The sequence below is a fragment of the Passer montanus genome, unplaced genomic scaffold, assembly GCF_014805655.1.
Source record: "Passer montanus isolate IOZ18808 unplaced genomic scaffold, ASM1480565v1 scaffold7, whole genome shotgun sequence".
NCBI classification, from domain to species: domain Eukaryota; kingdom Metazoa; phylum Chordata; class Aves; order Passeriformes; family Passeridae; genus Passer; species Passer montanus.
Window position 1 is genome coordinate 5,787,969 of NW_024372147.1, and position 23,191 is coordinate 5,811,159.

At 36.7% G+C, this 23,191-nt stretch overlaps 1 protein-coding gene across 9 annotated transcripts in view; it reads left to right on the forward strand.

The window, feature by feature from the left end:
* Window positions 1–23,191, forward strand: part of PRUNE2 (prune homolog 2 with BCH domain) — a 130,848-nt gene that overhangs the window by 99,090 nt on the left and 8,567 nt on the right. For all 9 annotated transcript variants that reach the window (XR_005629919.1, XM_039729856.1, XM_039729849.1 and 6 more), the window contains 7 exons: window positions 5,373–5,461; window positions 6,363–6,563; window positions 10,679–10,855; window positions 15,059–15,161; window positions 18,405–18,536; window positions 18,689–18,775; window positions 22,699–22,797. Coding sequence is in view for 8 of the 9 variants with exons in the window: in XM_039729856.1 (XP_039585790.1) it covers window positions 5,373–5,461; window positions 6,363–6,563; window positions 10,679–10,855; window positions 15,059–15,161; window positions 18,405–18,536; window positions 18,689–18,775; window positions 22,699–22,797 (888 nt within the window). In the remaining variant the exon portion in view is untranslated. The remainder of the gene's footprint in view (window positions 1–5,372; window positions 5,462–6,362; window positions 6,564–10,678; window positions 10,856–15,058; window positions 15,162–18,404; window positions 18,537–18,688; window positions 18,776–22,698; window positions 22,798–23,191) is intronic.

Genomic DNA, 23,191 nt, shown 5'->3' on the forward strand with positions numbered 1-23,191 from the left:
AATCCTAAACTGAAGAGGAATGAAGCAATTAAGAAAACATTTTGTGTAAACATATCCTTGATGTAAATTGCAGTTTGTGGAGTGTTTGAACAATTGCTTTAGGTTCTTCTAAGGCTTTTTACTGCTTCTTAATAGGAAGAAATTCTTGTTTTGTCTGAAAGAAGTTAGACATCTTCCAGATAGGGTGATCAAAATTATGTGAGACCCATCAAGAAGGCCAGAGGTGGCTTTACACAAGATACTGCATACTCTGGCAAAACACTTATCCCTCCTTAATGCTAAGGCACTTTCAGACAGAGCTGTGCTTCAACTCAGTAGACAGGCATTACTCGATAAATACCAAGGGCTTTTCCTACCAAGGAAAATACTCTCACATCCAGTCCCTCAAGCTCTCCTTTCTATTTTCCTGGGCTCAGTACTTGCATAAGGGTGGTGTCACAGGGTGGGGATGGGATGGGATGGGTTCAAAGGAAAAGAACTTTGTGCTGCCTGTGTGTTGCAAAAGTGACTCAATGAGTTTAAGTTCCCCTACTTGTTTTTGTAACTAAAATGTCACTTCCTGCATTATTCTTCAATGCAGCTCAATTTTTCTGCAAAATTAGTGAGAAATTGGGCTATCAGCAGGACGCTTACTTCATCCAAAACCAGGGATACCTGCATGAGGTGTGGAATTTGAGAAGATGAAAAAAGCCTGAATGTCTAGCCTCTGACTAACCTTTCCACTGCACTTCGTATCCCCTCTTCACAATTAGTATCCAAACCAAGCCTATATTAATATGCACAAAGGTGATTTCATCCGTGTCATTTCCTTGGCTCATCATGTTTTGAAACTTTATAAAAAAACTTTTGACATCTTGTGAAAATTTAAGAATAAAATTATTTCTCTATGTAAAGGGAACAGTGTGGAGGAAACATGATTTTCTTATCTAGGAAAAGTGCCTGACAGTTGTGGGATCCACTTCAGATTAAAAATCTGCAGTGATGAGTAAAGAAAATGAGAAAATGTATATATTTTGAAGTCCAGCTGGTGAATAAATTGTGGTGACAGTCACAACTGGATTAATGTTGATCTCTTTTACACATTGTATGTATTTATTCAGAGCAGTGCATTGGAAGCACATCTTGTTTTAGACTAAAGAAATTAACTTCTTTATAATAATAGCTGCAGAGCAACTTGGGAAACTGGTGATAGATCACAGATGACACAAGGGTGAAGCAACACAGCCCATAGGGATTATGACATATTGCAGTGAATATTCAAAGCTGCTCTTTCCAAAATAGCAGAATGCTGCTGTACCTAGAAAAGTCAGGAAGGAAGACTTTAGTTTTGAGAAATACTGATTTGAGAGGGCATTAAGAATTATTTCAAGATTATTAACTTACTGAGCTGTAAAAATGTCTGAACCAAAAAAAAGAGCAAGGAAAGTATTTCAGCCTCCTGCCTCTCCTCCTTTCAAATGAATTTGGTATCTGTCTCTGTTCCACCTTTGAGAAACGAGGGGGGTTCAGCTGCTTCTGAACAAGATCATAGACCTGAATATCAGAGCAAATAATCAGTAACTTGATTCCCAGTGCAGCTGATCCTTAAATGACTGGTCTGTGTACAACATAAAAGAAGTCATTTATGACACAAAAAGCCTTAAATGACTTTGAGCTCTGTTCCAAGATCCTTTTTTTATCAGTCCAGTAAATCATACCTGATTAGAATGGGCTTTCTAAAATACCTTAATTTATTTCTTCAATAGAAGCTTTGATTAAAAGGGGATTTAAAAAAAGGTTTCCTTAATATATTTGTCCACATCATCCATGTTATAAGCTGCACCCTTATGGCAAGGCAAAGAATTTTATAAGCCAGAATTTTGGAAGCATGTGAAGTAGTCTGTGGGAAAGGAAGAGGAGGTAGTTGCCTATTTTAAAGTTTCTGGAGTCTGACTTCCATTGCTAGGGTTCCTGCTGAGGTCTGTTGAGAGCTTCTGCTCTGCAAGGTGCTGAGCTGCTCAGCATAACATGCTCTCAAAATCCGTCAGAAAATGTGAAGCAGTGTCTGTAGAAAAAAATCTTCATCCATATCCTACTCATTCTCTTAGTGACAGCAGTTCTGAAGCCATATGTTGGGGCACAGTATCACAGACATTTAAATACAATTTTAAATGTGCCTATATTGCCCATTAATTTGTGAGTGAAATATTGACTGTGGTCTATGAAGAACTTCCACTGAACTGAAGGTGTGTGTGTCTGGCAAGGGGTCTTTAATGTCTTTGGGTAAAGCACAAAGGATTTGGAAAAATAAGACTAACTCCCAAGGCAGAATTTCTCTTCTCCAAAAACCTGTTGCCTAGTTTTGACAGTACACAAGAACCTGACACAATTTAAAAAAAAACAAAAACAAAAAAACCCCAGGAAACACAATCTCTGCTAAAAAGCTTCTGAAATGCAATAATAGTATTGTATGTAATTGAAGATAAAATGGAGAACCTTGCGTCAGCAACTGCTTTTGGCAACTGGACTTTTTAAATGCCTGCTTTGACCCAGCTCTTGTAGGACCAAAGAGTCTTACATTCCAAATTTAATAACCAATATGAACAGTACAGATTTTTGACATTAAAAACACTATGTCAACAAAATAAAATTAGAAATTCTCCAATAAATCCTGATGCTGTTTAACTGTAATCTGGTAGTAGGGATATTTTTTGAGTATACTGCTTGTAGCTGAATTTTATAAGAAATTCAAACAAGCATTTCACATGCAGCTTTTAATACCTAGAAATATACTGTTCTTCTACAAATATGATACAAAATTCTGGTTTAACTCAGCTGCAGTGGCCTCACTGAAAGCAGAAAAATACCTCAAAGTTTTGTTGTGAAAGTGTAAGAGGTCCTAGAGAAAGCAACAATACAAACTCATGTACATATGTGTTGAGAAAAGAATAAAAAGAGGATGCTACAGGGAGAAAAGCAGTCTTGAGGTAATCCTGGAAACATCATGATTTAGGATAATTCTGTTCTGAGCATTGCAAAATCGTTAAGCAGCTCTAGATTTGTGAATTACTTACTTGTGGGAAATTGCTTTCTTTCAAATTATAATTGTCACTGTTTCTGTAGGCATAGAGTATGTAAAACTCAGTCATGCTCTTTTCATACAGAGGAAAAGATGATCTTCATTCTTAAACTATTTTTTTGTTTTATACAGAGAAAAGTGTCTCTTTAATACAGAAATCCTGAAATTTCAGTCCTTACTCTTCACACAGCTTTGAATATTTCCTTTCAAATAATTCCCTCCAGTAATTTCCAAAGGTTCTGCAGGTAAGGAATTGCCCTTTGGTCTGATAAAGCTGTAAAAAATACCACAAATTAATTTTTGAATGACAGTACAAAAATTCTATAATACAGAATTTCAACCAAAATATAAACCCTTGAGTACCCATAAGTCATCATCTGACTAATCCTGAGCTGGTTTAATTGAAGAACTCTTCATGTTTTTTTTATTTAAAAGGTTAATACAGCCCCACATAAAATACAAATCTGAATTTAAAATGGGTTAGAAATATTCATATTCTCCCCACACCCTCTCCACTACAGCCAGCTGTTACTTACAGCTCTTCTTTTTAATTAGGATTTTTCTTTAGTTAGTTCAGATGAATGAATCAGACTTCATTACACATATTTTACTATGGATTGTATAAAAACCACATAAAAAATAAAAGCCAAAGACTCTAATGATTTATTTACATTTTCTATGCAAGTTCTGGTGGTATTCAGTACTTCTAAATACAGATCATTGTACAGAGTAGGGGGAAATGGAACTGGTAACTTACAGGCAATTTCTGCCTTGATTTTATTCATGAACAGGGTACTTTGATCGAATTTCTTCACTATTCTGTTGTGTATCCTAAGAGAAAGTGTTTCAAGCCTTCTTTGACAGTAATCAAACATATTCAAGAATTGATATGTTTTGTAAAAATCATTAAGCTGTTCATCTCTGTGTTTATGAAAGTCATACTATACAGTATGTGGGAATAAAATCAAAATTAGTAAAATCAGTTTTTATTAAGATACAAGGCTTGGTTGTAAGCTGAGCAGCACAAACATGTTTGACCATAGCTTTAAACTGTGTTCTGTATGGTTTCATGGAAAATTGGGAGTTTACTAGTTTGTTGGGCTGTACAGGGAATTTGATCTCATGGGTCTTGAAGTAAAGTTCTTTTTCAACTTTAGGCACAGTAAAGCCTTTGGCAGCCCTAAATATGCACATTTTTATATAATTTATATGAAATAACTAGAAATCACAGCCTACTCTGATACAGTGATTGACCAAAGAGTCTTGTCTGGACACAATCAAATAATGAGGGTAGTCCTCCTTATTGGAAAAGTGAAGACAGGGAGAAACTGCAAGAGCTGTAAGCCACGCCTATTCAGATCTGTTCAGCTGAATCACTTGGATCATTCAAAACATAGCTAGCTGATGCTGTTGCAGGGAAAACTACCAGCTTTGATCTCATCACAGTTCTGTTGGTCAAAGTACTCTAAGAAGGGTCTGTTCTTCAGCTTTTGTGACGAAAAAAAGAAAAAGAAAACACATTTTGGAACAGTAGTGCAGAATAAAACGCTACAAGTATTATGATAAAGTAAATTAAGGTATCTTGAAGTCATGCATTTGCAGATAGTTTGGTGGCTGTTAAAAGTGTCCTGAAAATGTATTATGTTGTTTCCTATTTGCAGTTGAACTGTTCTTCCAGCAAGTACTTAGTAAAATATTTAAATAACAAGTAGATGTAAAAATGGTTCAAGTCAACTAGCTCTAAACATTTAACTATCTTTGTTGCTGTTTCTACTACTCAGTGAATTTTCCTTTTCTTATTCTTATGTGGGTATGTATGTAGGTATGTATGTATGTATGTTAAATGTAATTTCTAATATTTACTTACATAAAAATGGGGTCTAGGTAAGATATTTGCAACAATTTAATCTTTGAAAATCTGTCATGTAGTTTTGGTTCTCACTTTTTTACTTTTGGAACTTTTTTGTGTGTCAGATTACCTGCATTAGTATTACTGATTTGGATCAGAATTGCTGTAAGATATACATAATATCAAAAAAGGGAAGACTTGCTCATTTTTGCTATACAGTAACTGTGTATACAGTCATGAATATACTGTTTTACAAAGAGTAGCTGCAGCTCCTTGCAATGATGTCTCCCGTTTGCTTGATAACCAAAGACCAACTTCACTTGTGTAAAATGAGAAATACTGCTGTTTGCAACATCAGTTTTGTAATCAGACCTCTGAACTGGCTATGTTGGAGGAAATTTCACTTCTATATAGGATCATGAGCTGTACATCTCTTTATGATCATACTTTGTATTTACCTCTCAGGTTGGTACAAGAGGATATGGGAATGGACATCCCCTTAGCTGAGGGTGTACTAAGCCCCAGAAGCCCCAGTTCTACGGAGATGAGACCTGGTGAGAAGCTCTTGCTCATTTTCTTAATTGTATCTTATTCCTGTGGCATTTAATTATGCAGTTAGAATTATATTTCTGTGCTGGTAAAGAATCAGTTCAGTGTTAAAAAATCCCCAAAACATCGAGTTTGCTTGATTTAGTCAATTTTCTTCTTCACTTGAGAAATGATAATTACAGTGTGACATTTTCTCTTGGGCATTGTTACCACTTGTTTAGTCTTTGGAAAGTTTTAATAGTCTGTGTTATCTATTTTATAATTGACCTCTGTCTAAGTGAACTACCTCAGACAGAACAGCTTGAAATGTGCCATACAAGGCAGAGGCAAGGAGCAAAGGTATATCTAGCTCTCTTCTTGTTGAATACTACTTATATTTAAGACTGATTAAGAGACTCAAAGATTTTTTTATTTGTTACTGTATTGAGTAAGGTATTATATAGTTAAAGCTAAAGATGTAAGTATCTGTAAATTAGCAATGAGTGCATTAAAAAAAATATTTACAATGGCTTTTAACTCATACAAATTTTCCCAGGACTCAGTAATGTCTTGATTCATAACTCACCTGATTTGGATTTGCCCTTTAAATTCTTAAATATTGTGGGTCAGAGCATGTTCAAAACCTTATTTTTGTTTGATGATTGCAAAAAAATGAATCTACAAGTGAGGTAGCCATAATTTAAGAGCTCTGAACTACATTTGCTGCTCCTGTAGATTTTTGTTTCATTTCATAAAACATTAATGCTAATATTTGTGTTTTGTTTTAGATGGTCTTAAATGTCATGGTGTTACTAGAATTGATCTGTCCCAGGGTGTTTAAAGGTAGTTTTCAAATACCTGGGAGATTAATTCTATGTGGACTAGACACAGATCTTTTTCTCTCTTTTTTTTTTCCCTTTTATTCAGAACCTCCCAATTCACTTGATCTTAATGGTTCCCAACCCAGAAGGATAAAGCTCACTGCTCCAAACATCAATCTGTCATTGGATCAGAGTGAAGGGTCTATATTGTCTGATGATAATTTGGATACACCTGATGAAATTGACATTAATGTAGATGACCTTGACACTCCTGATGAAGCTGACTCTTTTGAATACGCTGGACAAGGTAATATTCTAGATTGTAAATGTAGGGTTCATCAATGCTAGGCATCCAGGTATTTTTACTGTCTGCTAATTTTTTTATTCCTCTTGTGTAAAGTATTTTCCTTCTGTTTATTCAGAGTGCAGAAAGAAATAGTTCAGCTGAATTAATAAAGAGCAGCTACCTAGGGAGAATGAAATTCCAAGTCCTGTCTTTGTCCAGTACCATGGGACTTGTCTGAAAACAATTGTTCAAGAAGGAGAGAGCAGCTAACTGTTGCTGTGGATAATGCTGTAGCTAGCTGTAGCTAACTGCAGTTTCTTGCAGCTCTGGCCAGCTCTAGAGTACAGTTATGTTGCTCATATTTAGGAATATAACTTTGTGCAAAATATGTTGGCTGCACCAAAGATCTTGCAGCATACAAGTGAGGTAGACATAATGTGCTGAGAGGTCTTTTGTTAGGAAGAAAGCTCTGCTTTTTATTCCCATGGTTGGAAAGCTGAGGTATGGAAGGTCTGTGGATAGCATAATAAAGCTAGCTCAGGTGATGATGGAAGAGCAGAATTCCTTGTTCCACTAATTTTAATGTCCTTTCTAAGCAGGGCTAGTTGTACAATACAGATGTACCCTGAAGTGTGCAATGGAAACTTCATTTTTCTTCATGTATTAATGTTTTTTTCTTGGAGAAATATGACGTAGAAGTTTTACTCTGTTCACTTAGTTTCATGAATGTTCAAAATAGGGTGTTTCCTGTTCCTTGCTAGTACCTTATAAAACATAATCATGTAAGAACTGTAATTACCGATGTAAACACAAACAGATCACAAGCTATTTGAGGGGGAAACAAGTGTAAACATTTTACAGCTGAGAGCAGAAAGAAACTTTAAAAATTGATCCATTCAAACTGAATTTTCCCATGCATTTATTTTCCCTAATGCTAGTGAGGTTGCTGGAGCATACAAGAACAGTTGCATTATTTTAAATGATATTGCCAAAGAGTACTCAATCATGCATTAGCATCTGTAACGTTACTTCTGATGAGGAGGCTGATTTCCTTATGGGTAGATGCAGAGTGTGGTGATGAGTTGCTTGATAGTTAGAAGATTTCATAGTGAAGGTTAAAACTAACACACACACACTCTGACATGCTTTCTCTGTAGTGACCACCATGTGAGAGAAAATGTCTCTTGTCTGCAGTAGAACAGATGTTTCCTTTAAACCCTCAAGTAGTTAAATTCAACTCCAGTAATATTTGTAGCAGTTGTATTGATGGCATTTCCTCCCATTTTCTGCTTTCTAAATGTGATGATTCTTAAAGTTAGACAAATTTCCCCAAATGCTTAAGTGAAGAGCTCAGCGTCCCTCTGGTGTTGGTGACATGTATATGGTTCTGTAGTTTTATTTTAGATAGTTAATAGTAAAAATATCATCCTCTGAGATGAGCCATGAAAATAATAGAAAAGACCAAGAAAAAACCTCCCAACATTTTAATTAAATAAGTCAGCAATAAAAGAAGTTGGCTGTATGTAAATGTTAATCTGATAGCTAAGATGATAGTTATAAGAACCAGTGCAGACTGGCTTATTTGCATGGTAAATAGCCTTTGTTATCTTTGTACTCCTGTCCTCTGCTGTTAGCTGGTATGCACTCATCACGATGTTACCAGCAATCTCCCACAGTTCAGTGTTTCTAACTGCTGCCAAACCCAGAAAAGTAAATACTAAGAAAAACACAGACCAGAAAGAACAGTGACTTTTGTCATGATCAGACTGTTGAAGGTCCCTTTGAACTACAAAAGACAGCTGAGGAAAGCAAGACTGTTACCATGGTTCAGGAGTTCACCTCATCACTGAAAAATATCTCTGTATTATAAGTTAATACTGAGACCCACTTTTTCTAATGAATGGTGAAGAACAATTATCACAACTGCAATATGCATGAAAGATGAGAGCAGAAGTACTAAAGTATTTGTCTTGAACTAGCACCTGACTTCTTCAGAGGTTGGTTGATCATCAGTTTCATGGGGTGGGGCTTTTTAGTCACTAATACCATACATTCCAACATTCCCTTTACAAGCCATGCTAGTTTCTGAAATGAGCTTTTTATTATTATTTATTTAGATTACATAAAAATGTAGTTTCTGAAAACCATATATCAGTATCTGTGAAGGCCTTTTCTCCAAGCAGCATATTTATAAAGTACGAATAGTTACTATTTTTTCTGCAGGTATTTATTTCCTTTCTGAATTTCACACTGGTGCATCTTTCTCTGCAAAATCAACAGTCCAGGCAGTAAAGGAGAGCTACTTAATCAGGAAGAGGCAATCTAGTACCATTTCTATTAAAATATAATTCATGTATCCAATTTCAACATTGTAAGTTTTATCAGGGTTTTAGTAATTTTTTAAAAAATCAAACCCCAAATACAATTTCAACATTGGTCAGCCATGTACATAGCCCAGCCTCTTTTCCAGCCTCTTTTTATCAAAGTTTGTTCCGCCAGCTACACTTCTCTACCTCAGTAATGTTCTTTGTACTTCTGAAGGAATCAGCTGACCAGACAGTCTTTGTAGGCTGTGTTGATAATCCCATCTGTCTATTCTAAATGTACCTGAGCTGCATAATAGTGTCCTTGGAGACCCTTACAGGAATGGGCTACCCTGCAATGGCCTCTCAAAGTTTGCCTATCTTGACTGTATGCATGTAATTTTCATATTGCTACCAACAGTACCTTTGTAAAACTGACAACATAAACAATTGCATTCAGATACCTGGGTTTGGAGGTAGTGGGGTTATGCATTTTGTAAGCTTGTTCCCAGTGTCACAGAGTATGTGGTATTTCAAAGCTGAATGGTGTTATTAAACATCATGAGGATTGTGCCCTGAGAAAGGCATGAATGTATTCTTCAATTCATCAGTGTATAATTTGCTGAGCAGCAACTGTTAAACCAGTTGGAAGTACTATACTGGAAAAAAAAACACGTTTTGTCAGACTGTCCTTTTTTCCAACCTTAGATCTCCTCAAACTCATTTCGAGTTTTTAAGGAAAAAAAGGCTTACATGGTCACATTATATTGCACATATATATATTTCTTGATTTTCCATCCCTGTTTCCACCATTAATACAATTTTATTTATGTCTAGGTTTTTAACTCATTAGCTACTTAGACAGTGAGGAAAGAGGTGAAATATTCCTCCTTTCTTTCACTTTCTTTCAGGATTCCATCAGGCAGAAACTAGGTAAAGTACAGAATTGTTTAAAGGCTCAGATTTCATTGCACATGAGACAATCCACATCAGAGAGGGGCACCTTCTGCCAGTATAATTCTGTAGTTATACTTTGGTTTAGGGACAGAAAATACAAGACAGGCAATGGTAGAAATTGAGACTTTGTTAGTCCTATTGTTCCAATAAATATGTGCTCAACCTGTCTTTTTTAGAAGCTTTTTTTGTGGGCTTAGAGATACTTGGTGTTTGTAACAGATCTTTACAGATAATTTCATCAAATTATTGGTAGGATTTATAGGATAATTCAGTTTTACAAAGTAATAGTTTGGTACATGTATGTATATGTGCCTGTAGCTTCTATGTAAATATATGTGGTATACATACAGTATACTATCATATTCCTGATTTCATAAGTAACTTTTTTAATTCTTATGATAAACTAGTGTGTTTTGAGGATCAATATACTTTGATTTGTATTAGTGGTTCAAGAAGAAGCCTTAATCAGAGAGGCACATCTGTAGATAACCCAACACATAGAAAGGTTTGAGGGCAGCTGTGGAACATTGTGTTCTTTAGTTCTTGTCAATTAAAATTGCTCCTTTGAGTTTATTCTTAATTCTCATAGATCTTGTTAGTATTTTCAAATAGAATGACTCTTGTCTATGTCATTATCACTCTGTTTACTGTTATCTCACTTACTGACTTGCAATTCAAATTCTGTTCTTATGACTGCAGAGACAGAATAATGTTTTAGAAAGAAGAGTTTACTTCAAATATATGTCATTCTGCTCTTATTTATATCAGTATGGTAAAAATCTAGTCAATTTCAGTCATCCATCTCAAATGTATGTAGCAGCAAAAATATTTAGAGCTTTAACAGGAAGAGGTAATATATACAGTTCTCCTTTTCAGAAGAGCAGACTGCTGCTAAGGATGCTTCCCAGGAGGAGTCTGAATCAATCCCTGAGTACTCTGCTGAAGAGGAGCGAGAGGACAACAGGTTGTGGAGAACGGTGGTTATTGGAGAACAAGAGCAGAGAATTGATATGAAAGTCATTGAACCATACAAAAAGGTCATTTCACATGGAGGTAGGAGCAGCTGTAAGCATTTTTTAAATTGACGTAAAAAATTCATGCTTTATTGATCATGATTTATGTTTATTTTTGTTCCATTATCATATTGACAAGGGGAGAGAAAATTTATTTTTCAGCTTTGGCTGAAACCAGCCAGGCTTTAAATTCAATGTGGCAATGACTAATAAGAATTTTAAATTCAAAACTATTTTGGAATCAGCATACTGGCATATATGTGTCAGGAACAATCTGGTCATTGCAGGGTAAAACTGTCTGGGACAAGGAAAAAAGCTTTTGACCTACAGCAAAATAAAATTTTGAAAACTTTATTTGGTGAGTTTTGACAAAACCTTTCATGTAAGGAAGTATAACACTCTGTGATTTGCTGAATGATGCATGTGATTGCACAGATCTAAACAAGTAGAGTGGCAAAAGATAAAAGATCCTTTTCCCTGGGGCTTCCATTCATATGGCTACTCACCTTATACTATTTTTCTGCCATTTGTAGTTGTCAGCAGCATTTCACCAGGAACTGGTTTGTGGGACTTATTACATAATTTGTTAATAACTATCAAATAGTATATCAAAGACAACATTTAAAGTAGGAAAATGGCCCCATGTGCTTGCTATATTTTCTCATTTCCTTATCTGCTTCCCAGCTTCCTCAGAGAATTTATAGTTTCAGTGTTACTAGTACACTTATGTATAAATTAATTCAAATTTATAAGTATTACTCTAAGTGCCTTTTCCTTGGTGTCTCAGATTTGGATTATCTTTAGATTCTGTATTTCTGGGGGACACTCTTTGCTATCTGTTAAGGAAGGTATTAGGTTAAGATGAATTGTATTGCTCCTGCAAAAACTGAGACAGGCAGCATAGCATCTCAGAGGTAAGATTTATGAGTTTATATGGGGATGCTTTTGTCACAGTCTTGTTGATCTGCAGCATTAGTTAAAGATACTAAGTTAAAATGTTTTCAGTGTTGAGCCTTTGTCTGGTAAAATTACATAAATAAATTATTGTTAATTTTTACATTAAAAGCAGCTAAATGCTAGCCTACAAGTATTCATAGTGGCCAGTGTACAGAAGGTTTAATCAGAATTAATAAAGATGTTTAGACCTCCAAACAAGTATTTTTCTACTACAACATTACCATCAAAGTTTTATGAATGTGATGACACTTCAGACACAATTTAGCCAACATACCCAGATGGCTTAATTTATGAAACAAACAAACAAAATATTTTTGGGCCTTGCTAATGTTGTTTATTTATATATTTTTGTGTGCTGTAGACTAGTCGATATGCATTTGCAGGAAAAACTTGTATATTTCCTAGTAGATGTTGAAGTTTATGTTTATATCAGCTTTTGTGAAAAATCAGTGTTTAATGGGAGAGTAGGTAATTCAGCTGACCTCTCTATATGAAATAATATGAATTCAAATTTTACATGTCTGGTGTTTTGTTAGATCACTCAAATGTAAGATAAAGAGCATTTAGGGTTTCTTTTAACTTTTGAAAGGGTGTTTTGCTATTAGTCAATAGCATTAAGTCATCATAAAAAACAACTTATCTAACAATAAGTTTCAGCCTGCTGCTGGTTAAACTGGAAATTTTTCCTGATATCTAGGCAAATCAATGTAAGTTAAGGACTGGATTAAATTCTGCATTTATAAAGTGGCAGATTGAAGACAAGGAAACCAAATCACATTGTTGCATCTAATGTGGAAAACTTCGGACAACTTGAACAGTTTCTACATTATGGCAGCAAGGCCCCTTCCTTATGAAGTTCCCTTTGGCAATACTTGAGTGGAGTGTTTAGAGGGCCAGGAGTCTTTTCTTTAATCTCAAGAATAATAGTTTCTGACTAAAATTAGTCAATTGGAAGTCAATTCAACGGTTTCTTGATGATTCAAAGATCTACTGAACATGCCTCCCTACCAAATGACAGATAACAGCAAACACAGAATCTAGGTGGTAGCTACAAAATAGGAAAGGGGAGAGTAGATTTGGCAGCCTAGGTTTGAGACTGTCTGCAGTATATGCTAATGGAGAAATTTTTTAGAGATCTTTTTCTTTGCTTAGGCTAACTGAGATTTTAGGCAAATGGCTTTTATTGGCTTTTAGTGATGAATTAAAATACACTTGTCCCTAGGGTGAACATTCCTTCTCTTCAAGCATGTGTGAGAAAAAGTGGCTTAGATTTATCTGTGGATTTTTCTTCTGTGTGTTGCTAGTTAGCATCTGCACATAATTGTTTTGCTTTCCATGAACTGCAAACTGTGCTGTGTAATTTAGTGGATGCACCTGCCATAATGTGCTCTTACTGCCAAATTCCTGTGCCTGCCAGCTGGACAGATTGCTTTATTACAAAGTCTTTTAAAATGTTATTAAATTTACGGAAGGAAAGAAATGTCCTCCCTATTTTCCTATTTGTAAACCGGAGGGGGAGAGAAATACTTTTTCTTGTTGTTGTTGAAACCCAGCTGGCAGCCAAGCCCCACACAGTCAGTCACTCACTCCTACATAGTGAATCAGAAGAGTAAGAACGAGTAAAGTCTGGGTTGAGATAAGGACAATTTAATACATAAAGCAAAACCTGTGCACACAAGCAAAGCAAAACCAGAAATTCATTCACTCCTTCCCAAAGACAGGCAGGTATTCAGCCATCTCCAGGAGAGCAGGTCCTCATCACACAAAACACTTGAGAAGTTAAAGGCCATTACTCCAAATGTCCCCTCCTACCTCCTCCTTCTTCCTCTCCTGAGCACAATGCCATATGTTCTGAAATATCCCTGTAGTCAGTTGCAGTCAGCTGTCTTGGCAGTGTCCCCTTCCCCTTCCAAGTTCTTGTGGATCCTCAGCCTGCTGTCTGTGTGGTGGAGAGCAGAATGAAAAGCAGAAAAAGCCTTGATGCTTTGTGAACATTGAACAGCAATAACAAAAACATCTCTATATAATCAGCCATCTGATTTCAGTGCTAATCAAAACTACAGCCCCATACTTGCCACTGTGAAGAAAACTAACTCTCTGCCAGCCAAAACCAGCACAATTCCAAATAATCTAGCCGAATAATAATATGTGCTGAAAACAGGACTTGAGTTCCATAAGCACTTTAGTTAGGCTTCGATATTGCTCTCTAGTATCCAGAAAGCACTGTAAAAGTCTTAGAATCTCCTTTTGCAAAGATTAAGTATTAGTATTAACCTTTAATTTTTGTCATGAAAACATGTTCCTGAGGGGAATTGAAGTCTCCTTCAAAAATATTATCGTCTCTCCATTAGTGTCTGTTTTTTCTAGACTCAAAAGGTTTTTGCGTGTTCTCTCAGTATATCTGTCTTCTGTCTCTGCATTGCTAGTGCTATCTACCTACAGACATTCCTACAGCATCTTTACAAATTCCCTCCTTATTGCATGTATCCTTTAAGCAAAACTTTCAACTGAAATGCAGGAATATTTTTTATTTACTATTCATGATAAATACAGAAAATCCATAGCAGCTGCAAAGGGTTGTGGAGAAGATTAACCAATATTAATCCATCACGAAAAGGAAACATACTCTTTTGGATAATAAACAACTGTGCTGGGCCCTGGAATGGTAGTGCTGCAGCTTTGAAGATTAATAGCTATCATTAGGCAGTGACGCAGCCCAGAGAATGCCAGTATTGGACAACTGGAGTATTGAAGGTTGAAAAGTAATTTAAACAAAACTTGCAGCAAAGTATTTAACTGCTCCCCAGGAGTTTTTAAGGAATAGTGGAGTGCAGTCATAATTGTAATGGTCTAAAGCCATTTGGAGCTGCACAGGCCAATATTGGATTGGACTGCAAGACTTTGCTGAACATAATTCAAACAATGCAGGACAACAAATGTAGGATATTTTCTTTAGCCCCTTGTTACTCACTCTGAGGTGAGCATTCAGTACATGGTTGCTATAGAGCTGCAATGAACCAGAAGTAGAAGCCTTAAAAAGCTTTTTTGCTGGTCACTATAAAAACTTTACTAGTAGTTGTGCTATATGTGGTTTTTGAGGATTCAGCTTAGCTGACCATCCAACTTCTTTATCATTTTATGATAGTTCATATATTTCAGGCTTTCGGTATGAAGCATTCTGGGATGCTTCAGCAGTAGACATAGTAGCTTTATTACAGGATTTTAAAAAAATCCTGTTAAAAGGCTTTGACAAAGATAAAAATGCGTTTTCATTTTTTTTCCACAGGATACTATGGTGATGGTCTGAATGCTATCATTGTGTTCGCGGCATGCTTCTTGCCAGACAGCAGTCGAACTGATTACAACTATGTCATGGAAAATCTTTTCCTGTGAGTGATATGTGAGCAGTGTGACAAAGTCTTTTGAGTTAGTGATCAGAATTATGCAGTGAGAGGTAACCTGTCTTTCCTTAAGAGGTAATTTTGGCCGTTAGAAGGGGAGTGACAAGGAAAATGGCAGTTTTAGATAAACTGCTCAGTGGATTTTGGTATCCTTTACCTACTCACCTTCCCAAATTAAGGTATATTTGTCAGGACCAAATCTGACTGTCAGTATCTCTCTAAAGCCAAGAGGTGCAATATCTTCACCTTGCTGGGGCTACAGTCTTTACAGTGTTTCACTGTCTTTGGTTTAGGAGTTACTGGGCTTTTTTTGACACTTGCTTTTTAAAAGCAGAATAAATAGCAATTGCTGACACATGCATCTCTAACTATGCTTCCTGACTCCAGCTACTTCTGATTCGGCTAGAAGTGGCAGGGACCAGTTGGGCAGGACACAAATTGGCCACATAACCCCAAATCTAGTACAGGAAAATTATTCCTAATAGCAAGTGGTTTGGCAGTCCACAATTTTGAAGGCAATTCTCTCCTGAAGTGCCTTCAGCTACTTCCACTTACAGCTGTTAAAAAATCAATCATTCCAATATTTTCTGTGCTAAAACGCAGTAAGTATTTTTCTAAAGCCAGTGGGAGACCTGGCCTTTGGCATTTGCAGCTTACAAGGCACTGAGAGCACAGACCCAGGTCTCCTTAATATTCCAGCCTGTGAAGATGCACTTGTTGGCAGCCAGTGCCTTTAACACTTGTCTCTATGTGTGAAAATCAAGACTCAATGTTTTAGTTTCTGGTCAGAACAACTGGTATCATTTGCCTGGTAGAGCCTTTAAGAACTCAGTGTCATCTACAGTAACTGATACACGCAATACCCAGTGATTTAGAAGAGAGGAAGGAATTACTTCAGTGGTTTTAACCTGATAAGAAAGGAACAAAGCTGACTGTACCATGACTGACATTCAATAGTTGTTCTTTGTCTTCACCCAAGACCCTTGTCAGATAGAGCTGGTGATAAATTAACTTTGCAGAGAAAGCCTTAAGAGCCTTTTCCACATGGCTAGGAAATAAGGATATTGCTGAAGTCAATTTTTTAAGTCCCTTTTTCTGGAGTAGCAGTATAAATGAACTCTCATGTTGGCTGTGAACTTGCAGCTTAGTTTAAGGCTTGTAGACAATTGGCTCTCTACAAGAAAACTTTCTTTCCATTCTAGGTCTGCATGGAAATAGAGGGAGTACAACAGTTTGCTAAATATACAGTAACTGATATTTTTAAATATTTGGTAATTCTTTACTATTGAATTACATAGGAATCTGGAGAGACCTGCCAACCACTGAATCTCTTTTTTTATACAGCATGTTTCTGGCAGCATATAAACTACCTCTAGCTTCTGATTAACAATTGTCCTCAATAGCTCCTTTCCCATCTGAATTTCTTTCACATTTCCAATTATCTTCTTCCTATTTTTTTATATTGACTAATTCTGTAAAATTGTCTTTGAAGGGCTGAATTTGTGTGAAAATGCTTGAAACAGCTTCTACAGCAGTTTTTGTAGCTAATGCAGAACCACATTTAAAAAATCTACTGTTTAATTTGTGGCTGCCTCGAAGTCAGATTAAAGCCATTCCACAGATGAAAATTTTTTAAAATAATCTCAATTTGAAAAACTACATTTTGAAAACAAAACCAGCACTTTGCTTTCTGTGTGATTCAGTTGTTCTAGTCAATGAGAAAAATACTGTCCATCTTTTCAAATAATTAAGAAATTGCCATTATTGTAAAATAATAAGAAATAATTCTATAGGTATAATTTGATATTTTTGTCAATAACTTGCCCATTTTAGACTGTGTGTTCCACAACTGAAAATCTTACACTATTTTAATACATACTTACACACCTGTACCTACAAACTTGTACGTTTCAGTGTTAAATGCCTTTAAAGCAGTAGAGGTTCTGCCCTGTGGGAAGGGCTAATCTTAAAACCTGTCAAATAGTAGCTTTGCTGAAGTAGCTATTAAGTGAAGCTTTATGCATCAGAATGTCCATGCAATCCCTTGCTTTCTTATATCACTGTTAGAAATCAGCCTTCACAGATGTGAGGCAAAAGCAGGGAATGCACAGCTGCAAGGTAAGAATGAGCAGTGGAATGCATTGAGGGGGTAGTGATTTGGATGGGGTTTACCAAATGCATGGAACTGGTCTAGTTAATGTTGCCTACTTTATACCCAGGTAAAGTACCACTCTCGGTGAGAACTAGATTTCCTACAATTCTTCTAAAGATACTGCATCCTAAGGAATTTAAGGGTCAGATTAGATTGTGAGGCATTCCCATACAACTCTGAAAGGGGCCATTATGCTTAGGGATAGAGCTGTCTTTTGTAGTGAGTGAGCTCAGGCATTCAGGTTTTTAAGGTGTGACTTGTGGTTTTGCATTCTGGTTTTTACATTGGCATGCCTTGAGGCTGGATAGTGGAAAGAACAATTTGAACATTCCTGTGATGATCGGCTCCCTAATGAGGTAGGGACTTCTGAGTGGATCATGTGCATAGATAGTTCCAAACAAGAATTTAAAACCATCTTATTTGAATGAGTAGTGTGCTCTTCTAAGTAGAATGCATTTCGCCCCAAGAGCACTGTCTGATAATGGGTGTTGGGAGTATTTTGCAGGCAGAATGAAGTGATGTCCTGGAGTGCTCTGTTCCATCAGATGTCAGGTTGATGGACAGATTTTCTTGGGCTTGACTGTCAAAGTATTTGTATTTTGCAGTCACTGACTGATAGCAGGAGTGTAAGGATCACAGGAAGTATAAAAAAGTATCTTCTGACACCTTTTATTATTGTATTGAACAAACTTGGTGATTAAATAGTGAATAGAAGTTTCTCAAGAGTTAATTCCAGAAGTTCCTAGGACTTCACATGATGCCATGTTCTCCCTTGCAAAATCTCCTGATCTAATTACTTTTTAAGAAAAAACAAATTCACCAGTGATACTTGAAAACTCACTACGAAACTCTGTTATTGTAAGGAAGCCACATATTTTTGAAGACTCAGGTAAGACTGTGGTTTTCTAGCTGTATATCTACAGGTACCACTGTGATCAGTGCTGTTTGCTTTTGTTTAAAGGGAAAGTCTGTATTGTCATAAAGTGTTCTGCCTTAATTTATTCCTAGTGGCCTCATTTAGTTTGGACTTAATCAGATAGTGTACAGACTATGCTCACTGACATCTGTACTTTCATCAGATATGTAATCAGTACCTTAGAGCTGATGGTAGCTGAAGACTATATGATTGTCTACTTGAATGGAGCAACACCAAGAAGAAGGATGCCTGGATTGGGTTGGATGAAAAAATGCTATCAGATGATTGATCGACGGTAAGTGGTGTTTTCCTGTCTGATCCACAGCCAGTATTTTAAACAGTGTCCATTTCTGTAACTCTCCTGTATGCCAGAGTTTACTGTATTTGATGTTTCTTTATCTTGTGTGGGGTTTTTTTGTTTTTCTAACTATTGCTTTTGTTATTTAGATTACGGAAGAATTTGAAGTCATTTATAATTGTTCATCCATCATGGTTTATCAGGACAATTCTGGCTGTAACACGACCTTTTATAAGGTATGTAGTAAATACCTGTGATTTCCTATGTCATTGAGAACACATAAGCACCCTACATCATCAAACGTGGCTGTTAGTCTTTCACTGGATAAAGCTCATTTTATAGCTCACGTTGGGATTTTGGAAGTTGAATTTCACTTTCCAAAGGTGAATAGGGGAAAAAAAGTGATCCATATGAGTATCTATTTGCAGAAGTCATAGGCATAGTTTTCTAAACCTGTATGTGTATGTACTGAGAATTCAGTTCCTTGAAATAGTCTTTGTTCAGAGTCCAGATAAAAGGCATATAGAAAAGGGGACTGCATGTAATTATAATCACCTTATTTTAAAAATCCTGGCTATGGAACAAGATTAGGCTGCGGTTCTGTCTTTTTAAAATATCATTGCTGCTCATAGCTCATACAAGAGAAACTGCCTGCACCCTGAGGTGTTGAATGCATTTGGCTTCAAAAATGTTTAATGCTGTCAAAAACAATGGTTTGATTAATAAAACAATTTTTTTAAAAAATTATGAACTTCAAAGACCTCACACTTAGTGCAGAAGATAGGTATGTATGCGGTGAGGGAGGGCAAACTGGCAGGTGTGAAAAAGAGTTGCTTCAGGCAAGAGAAGAACCTTCAGCTACAAAACCACACAGAGAATGATTTGAGTTATGACAGATCTCGGGGAGTTCTGCTCACAGTCTGCAGGTGAAGACACTGGAGAGATCTCCTGTGGAGATCACAGTCCCAGGGTGCTCTGTCCTGATAGAGTGACATGGGGTTGAGGAAGCACATGAGTTGTCCCATTGCTGCCAAAGTGCAGCAGGCAGAATGTCACAACGGGGCTCCTTTCTAGATGTGGTGTCTTAAAGACCAAGCTGAAAGTTACTGTTCAGAATACCAGAGTAAAAGGAAACAGTACGTAACTGCCATATCAACAGTAGTTACGAGGATTTGCTGAGTTGCATTTGTTACCTGAGGTATTTCTGTTACCATCCTATTTCCTCCCAGAAATGACAGTTTGGTCTTTTAAAAAAGTAATGTCAGTTTCAATTCATTAGTCATTTGTTCAAAGTAGCCATATTAAGCAGCAGTGATTAGAGGTTTTTCATTGCAAAACAGGAGAAAATGTTCACTCTAAATAGTCTGGCAAAGCAGATTAGCAGTGCAGAACTAGACACACTAGAGATCAGCTCAGCCAGGTAGACAGTCTTGGTGCAAGAAGAAAGTGAAGGGCAAATAGAAGCTGAAAAAGGTGGGCAGGACACATGGCTAGTGTGACTTTTGTGGAGGATGACATGAGATATTTGGACCCTTTCCAAGGACAGAAGAACACTATGAGTTCCCTTCCCTTTCTTCAGGAGGTAAGGAGATAAAAACTCGATTGGATTGAAAGCCAATGACTATAGCTTAGTTTGCTAGCCCTCAGCTGTTCCCTGAGCCCGTGACAAGCACAGTGGGAATTTTAGAGTGAGAAATTAATGTGCCACAAGGCAAGCAGAGATTTCAGAGAGATAGCTAACGGCAAGCAACATAATTTTAATTGTATATCAGCTGAGATGTGGAGCTAAACAGTAGAAATCAAAAACCTGAAAGACAACAAAATGGTAAGGGGCAGTCAAGTCACTGAGAGTGTGCCTCAGTTCACTGCCTCAATTCTATCTCAGCTTTATCTTTTTTCTGCCTAAAAATCTGGCAAGATAATTCAGTATACCCATCTTGACTGACAAACGATTGTCTGAATATACAGAATTAAAGGGGGGTAGCGGATATAGATCTTAGATACTCTTTTAGAACCCTATACATTATTCATGCCAAAAATTATTTGAGCTGTGTTAGGTAAGAAATTAGATTTCAAAGGGGTTTTTCAAGAGTGTATGAAACATCCTTGGCATTTGATGGAAATATTTAAATGATGGAAACTTACCACTATTGGCAGCATGCTTTCCCTAAAGTCTGAAAGAAACTGTATCTGGGGTGCCCGTACACTGACTCCCACATGAAGGAAATAGAAATCAGTCACCGTAGTGGAATTAGTGGGCCCAGAAGAACCCTCAGGAAGAAAAATTACCCATTGAAAGATTTTTTAATCCCTTCCCACCACCTTTAGAAGCTTATGATTGGCTTGTAGTTTGCCAGGTTCCTATAGATGGAGATGCTGATGCTGCAGGCTATGATTAACAATTTGGATAAAATGCTAAGAATCTCTATGTTACTGTGCTTTGGCTGTGACTGGACAGTCGTGGGTGAGTCTTGCCTCTAAAGTGTCACCACTCTGATCCAGTGTGTGTGCCTAGTGATGCTAATTGGGGCAGAAACAAATTACAATGAATAAGCTTAAACAACTGTTTATAGCACCTTCATGTATTACTGTTTCAGTTTTCTCACTTAGCATTATTGGGAAGATACATCTGTTGAGGGGAGGGGCAGTAACCTTCTGCTCAGAGCTGTTTCAAAGGCTTCATGTTGTCTGGCTGTACCTGCAGGTCAGCAGTAAATAGAAAGAATAGAATGTTTTTCAAGACCTACACTTAACATACATGGTCAATATGAGCTTGCCACTCTTATTGATTATAAGACAATCTAAATACAACCAGAACTCAATGTGAAAAATTGCTTTATAAGCCAAATGGGAAAGATTTCTCATAATCCCACACTTTTAAAATAACTTAGGTTAGACAAGTAAATAGCCTTGTGTTTTGAGTGTGTTTTCTGAACAATTTGGTCTTTTTTCCAACTGATTGGTTTACGAACACAATAAATAAATCATATAGCACAGCTGAAATAAACACAATATTTTGTCATAGAAAGGCACTGCAGCAAGAATAGACACAATCAGATCTGTGCTCTTCGGAATAAATTGTGAAATTCAGTTTTTATTGTGTTTGATTTAGAACTGGTGTAAAATAGAAATGCTAAGTCATCACAATCTCTTGATAACTGTCTTTGTGATTATACCCATGTCAAGTAATGCTTTCCATTTCTTTTTTTATATGTAAGTAGTCTCTAAGGGATTTGAATCTTTTCCAAATTTTTACACATCTTCTTCTGACTGTAAAACTAATCACAGTGTCTAAAATGTAGGCATTACAATTTATGACGTTGACTTAATAATGTGATTCAGGTAGGCTCAGGATCAGCTAAACTGCGATAAGATATGGTTATTAAAATTATTAGAGAGATGGCTCTGAGTTAAGGTTCAAACAAGGCCATATGCTGAAGTCAATAGCACAGACTTTTATTTAGCAGTAAATGTGAGGGAGAGATAGAAAGAAATAGAGTGGGTGGGAGGAGAGGAGAAAGAGCATGATAAACACAGACAAACTAAGTAGAAAAAAAAGTCATCACTCCATGGTCCTGATGGCATCTCCTTGGTCCTCTTTTTCTAGTCTTCTTGGTTGTGAGATTTCCAGTCTTGTCAAAGTTATGGTCACTGTCTTCACTGAGTGAGGGAAGCCCACAAAACATAAGAGTCCATTGCATTTGTAGTCACTCAAGTTCAGGTGGGAATGGCCAGTTACCTTTCCTTCTAAGATGTTAGAGCTGCCTCTTACATCAATGAAACTGAATCGTTTATGTTCCACCAGTTATGTCAGGGATGAATACCTTCAGGCTCTGTGTGAAAGTCCTGGTTCTTCCCCACAGGGAAGTTTTCACACCTGAGCCATTATGTTAGAGAGGACTGGCGTGATAAAAAGTGTTATCCCAACTCACAGGACTTGCCTCTTACCAGCCTTATTTAGCTGTGGCAGATGGATTGTCTGAGTCATTAATCATTAACAGTCCGCTCCGTTTGACCACTCCAGTCTGTAATTGAAATATGAATATCCAAATACTTAATTAATTATTACATTTAATACATTTCTTCATTTGGTTTTAGCATGTCATAAAAGATTGGGGGACAAAGTCAATTAATTAATGCCTTTTTTCCTGTGTTTCAGCTCTAAGTTCAGCAGTAAGATACAGTACGTCAACACGCTGGCAGAGCTTCGTGAGATGATTCCAATGGAATATGTGCATATACCAGACAGTATTGTCAAGTAAGTGATTTACGGTAGCATGTACTTGTCTTAATGGAAACTATTTCCACAAACTGATAATAGTGTTAAAGACTGTAAGAAAAACAAAAAGCACTTTCCTGATCTTCTTAAAAATGATTATGTGTTGTTCCTCAAACATTTCTTTGTCAAACTCAGTGGCAGGAGACCACAGTGTAATGGAAACACAAAACACATTAAACATTTACTTTACTTTAGGGGCATGGGAAAATTGTTTGGCCTTTTCTGAGGTATCATCTATGCCATATTTTTTCATAACTTTTACCTCTATTTAAGTGGAAGTGTTTTAAAGTTTCAGTCATGCAGAGCTTTTAGCAGAAATGCTAATTAAAAGATAGCCTATTCAATAGAAGACCAGTGAAATTCTGTAGGTTTG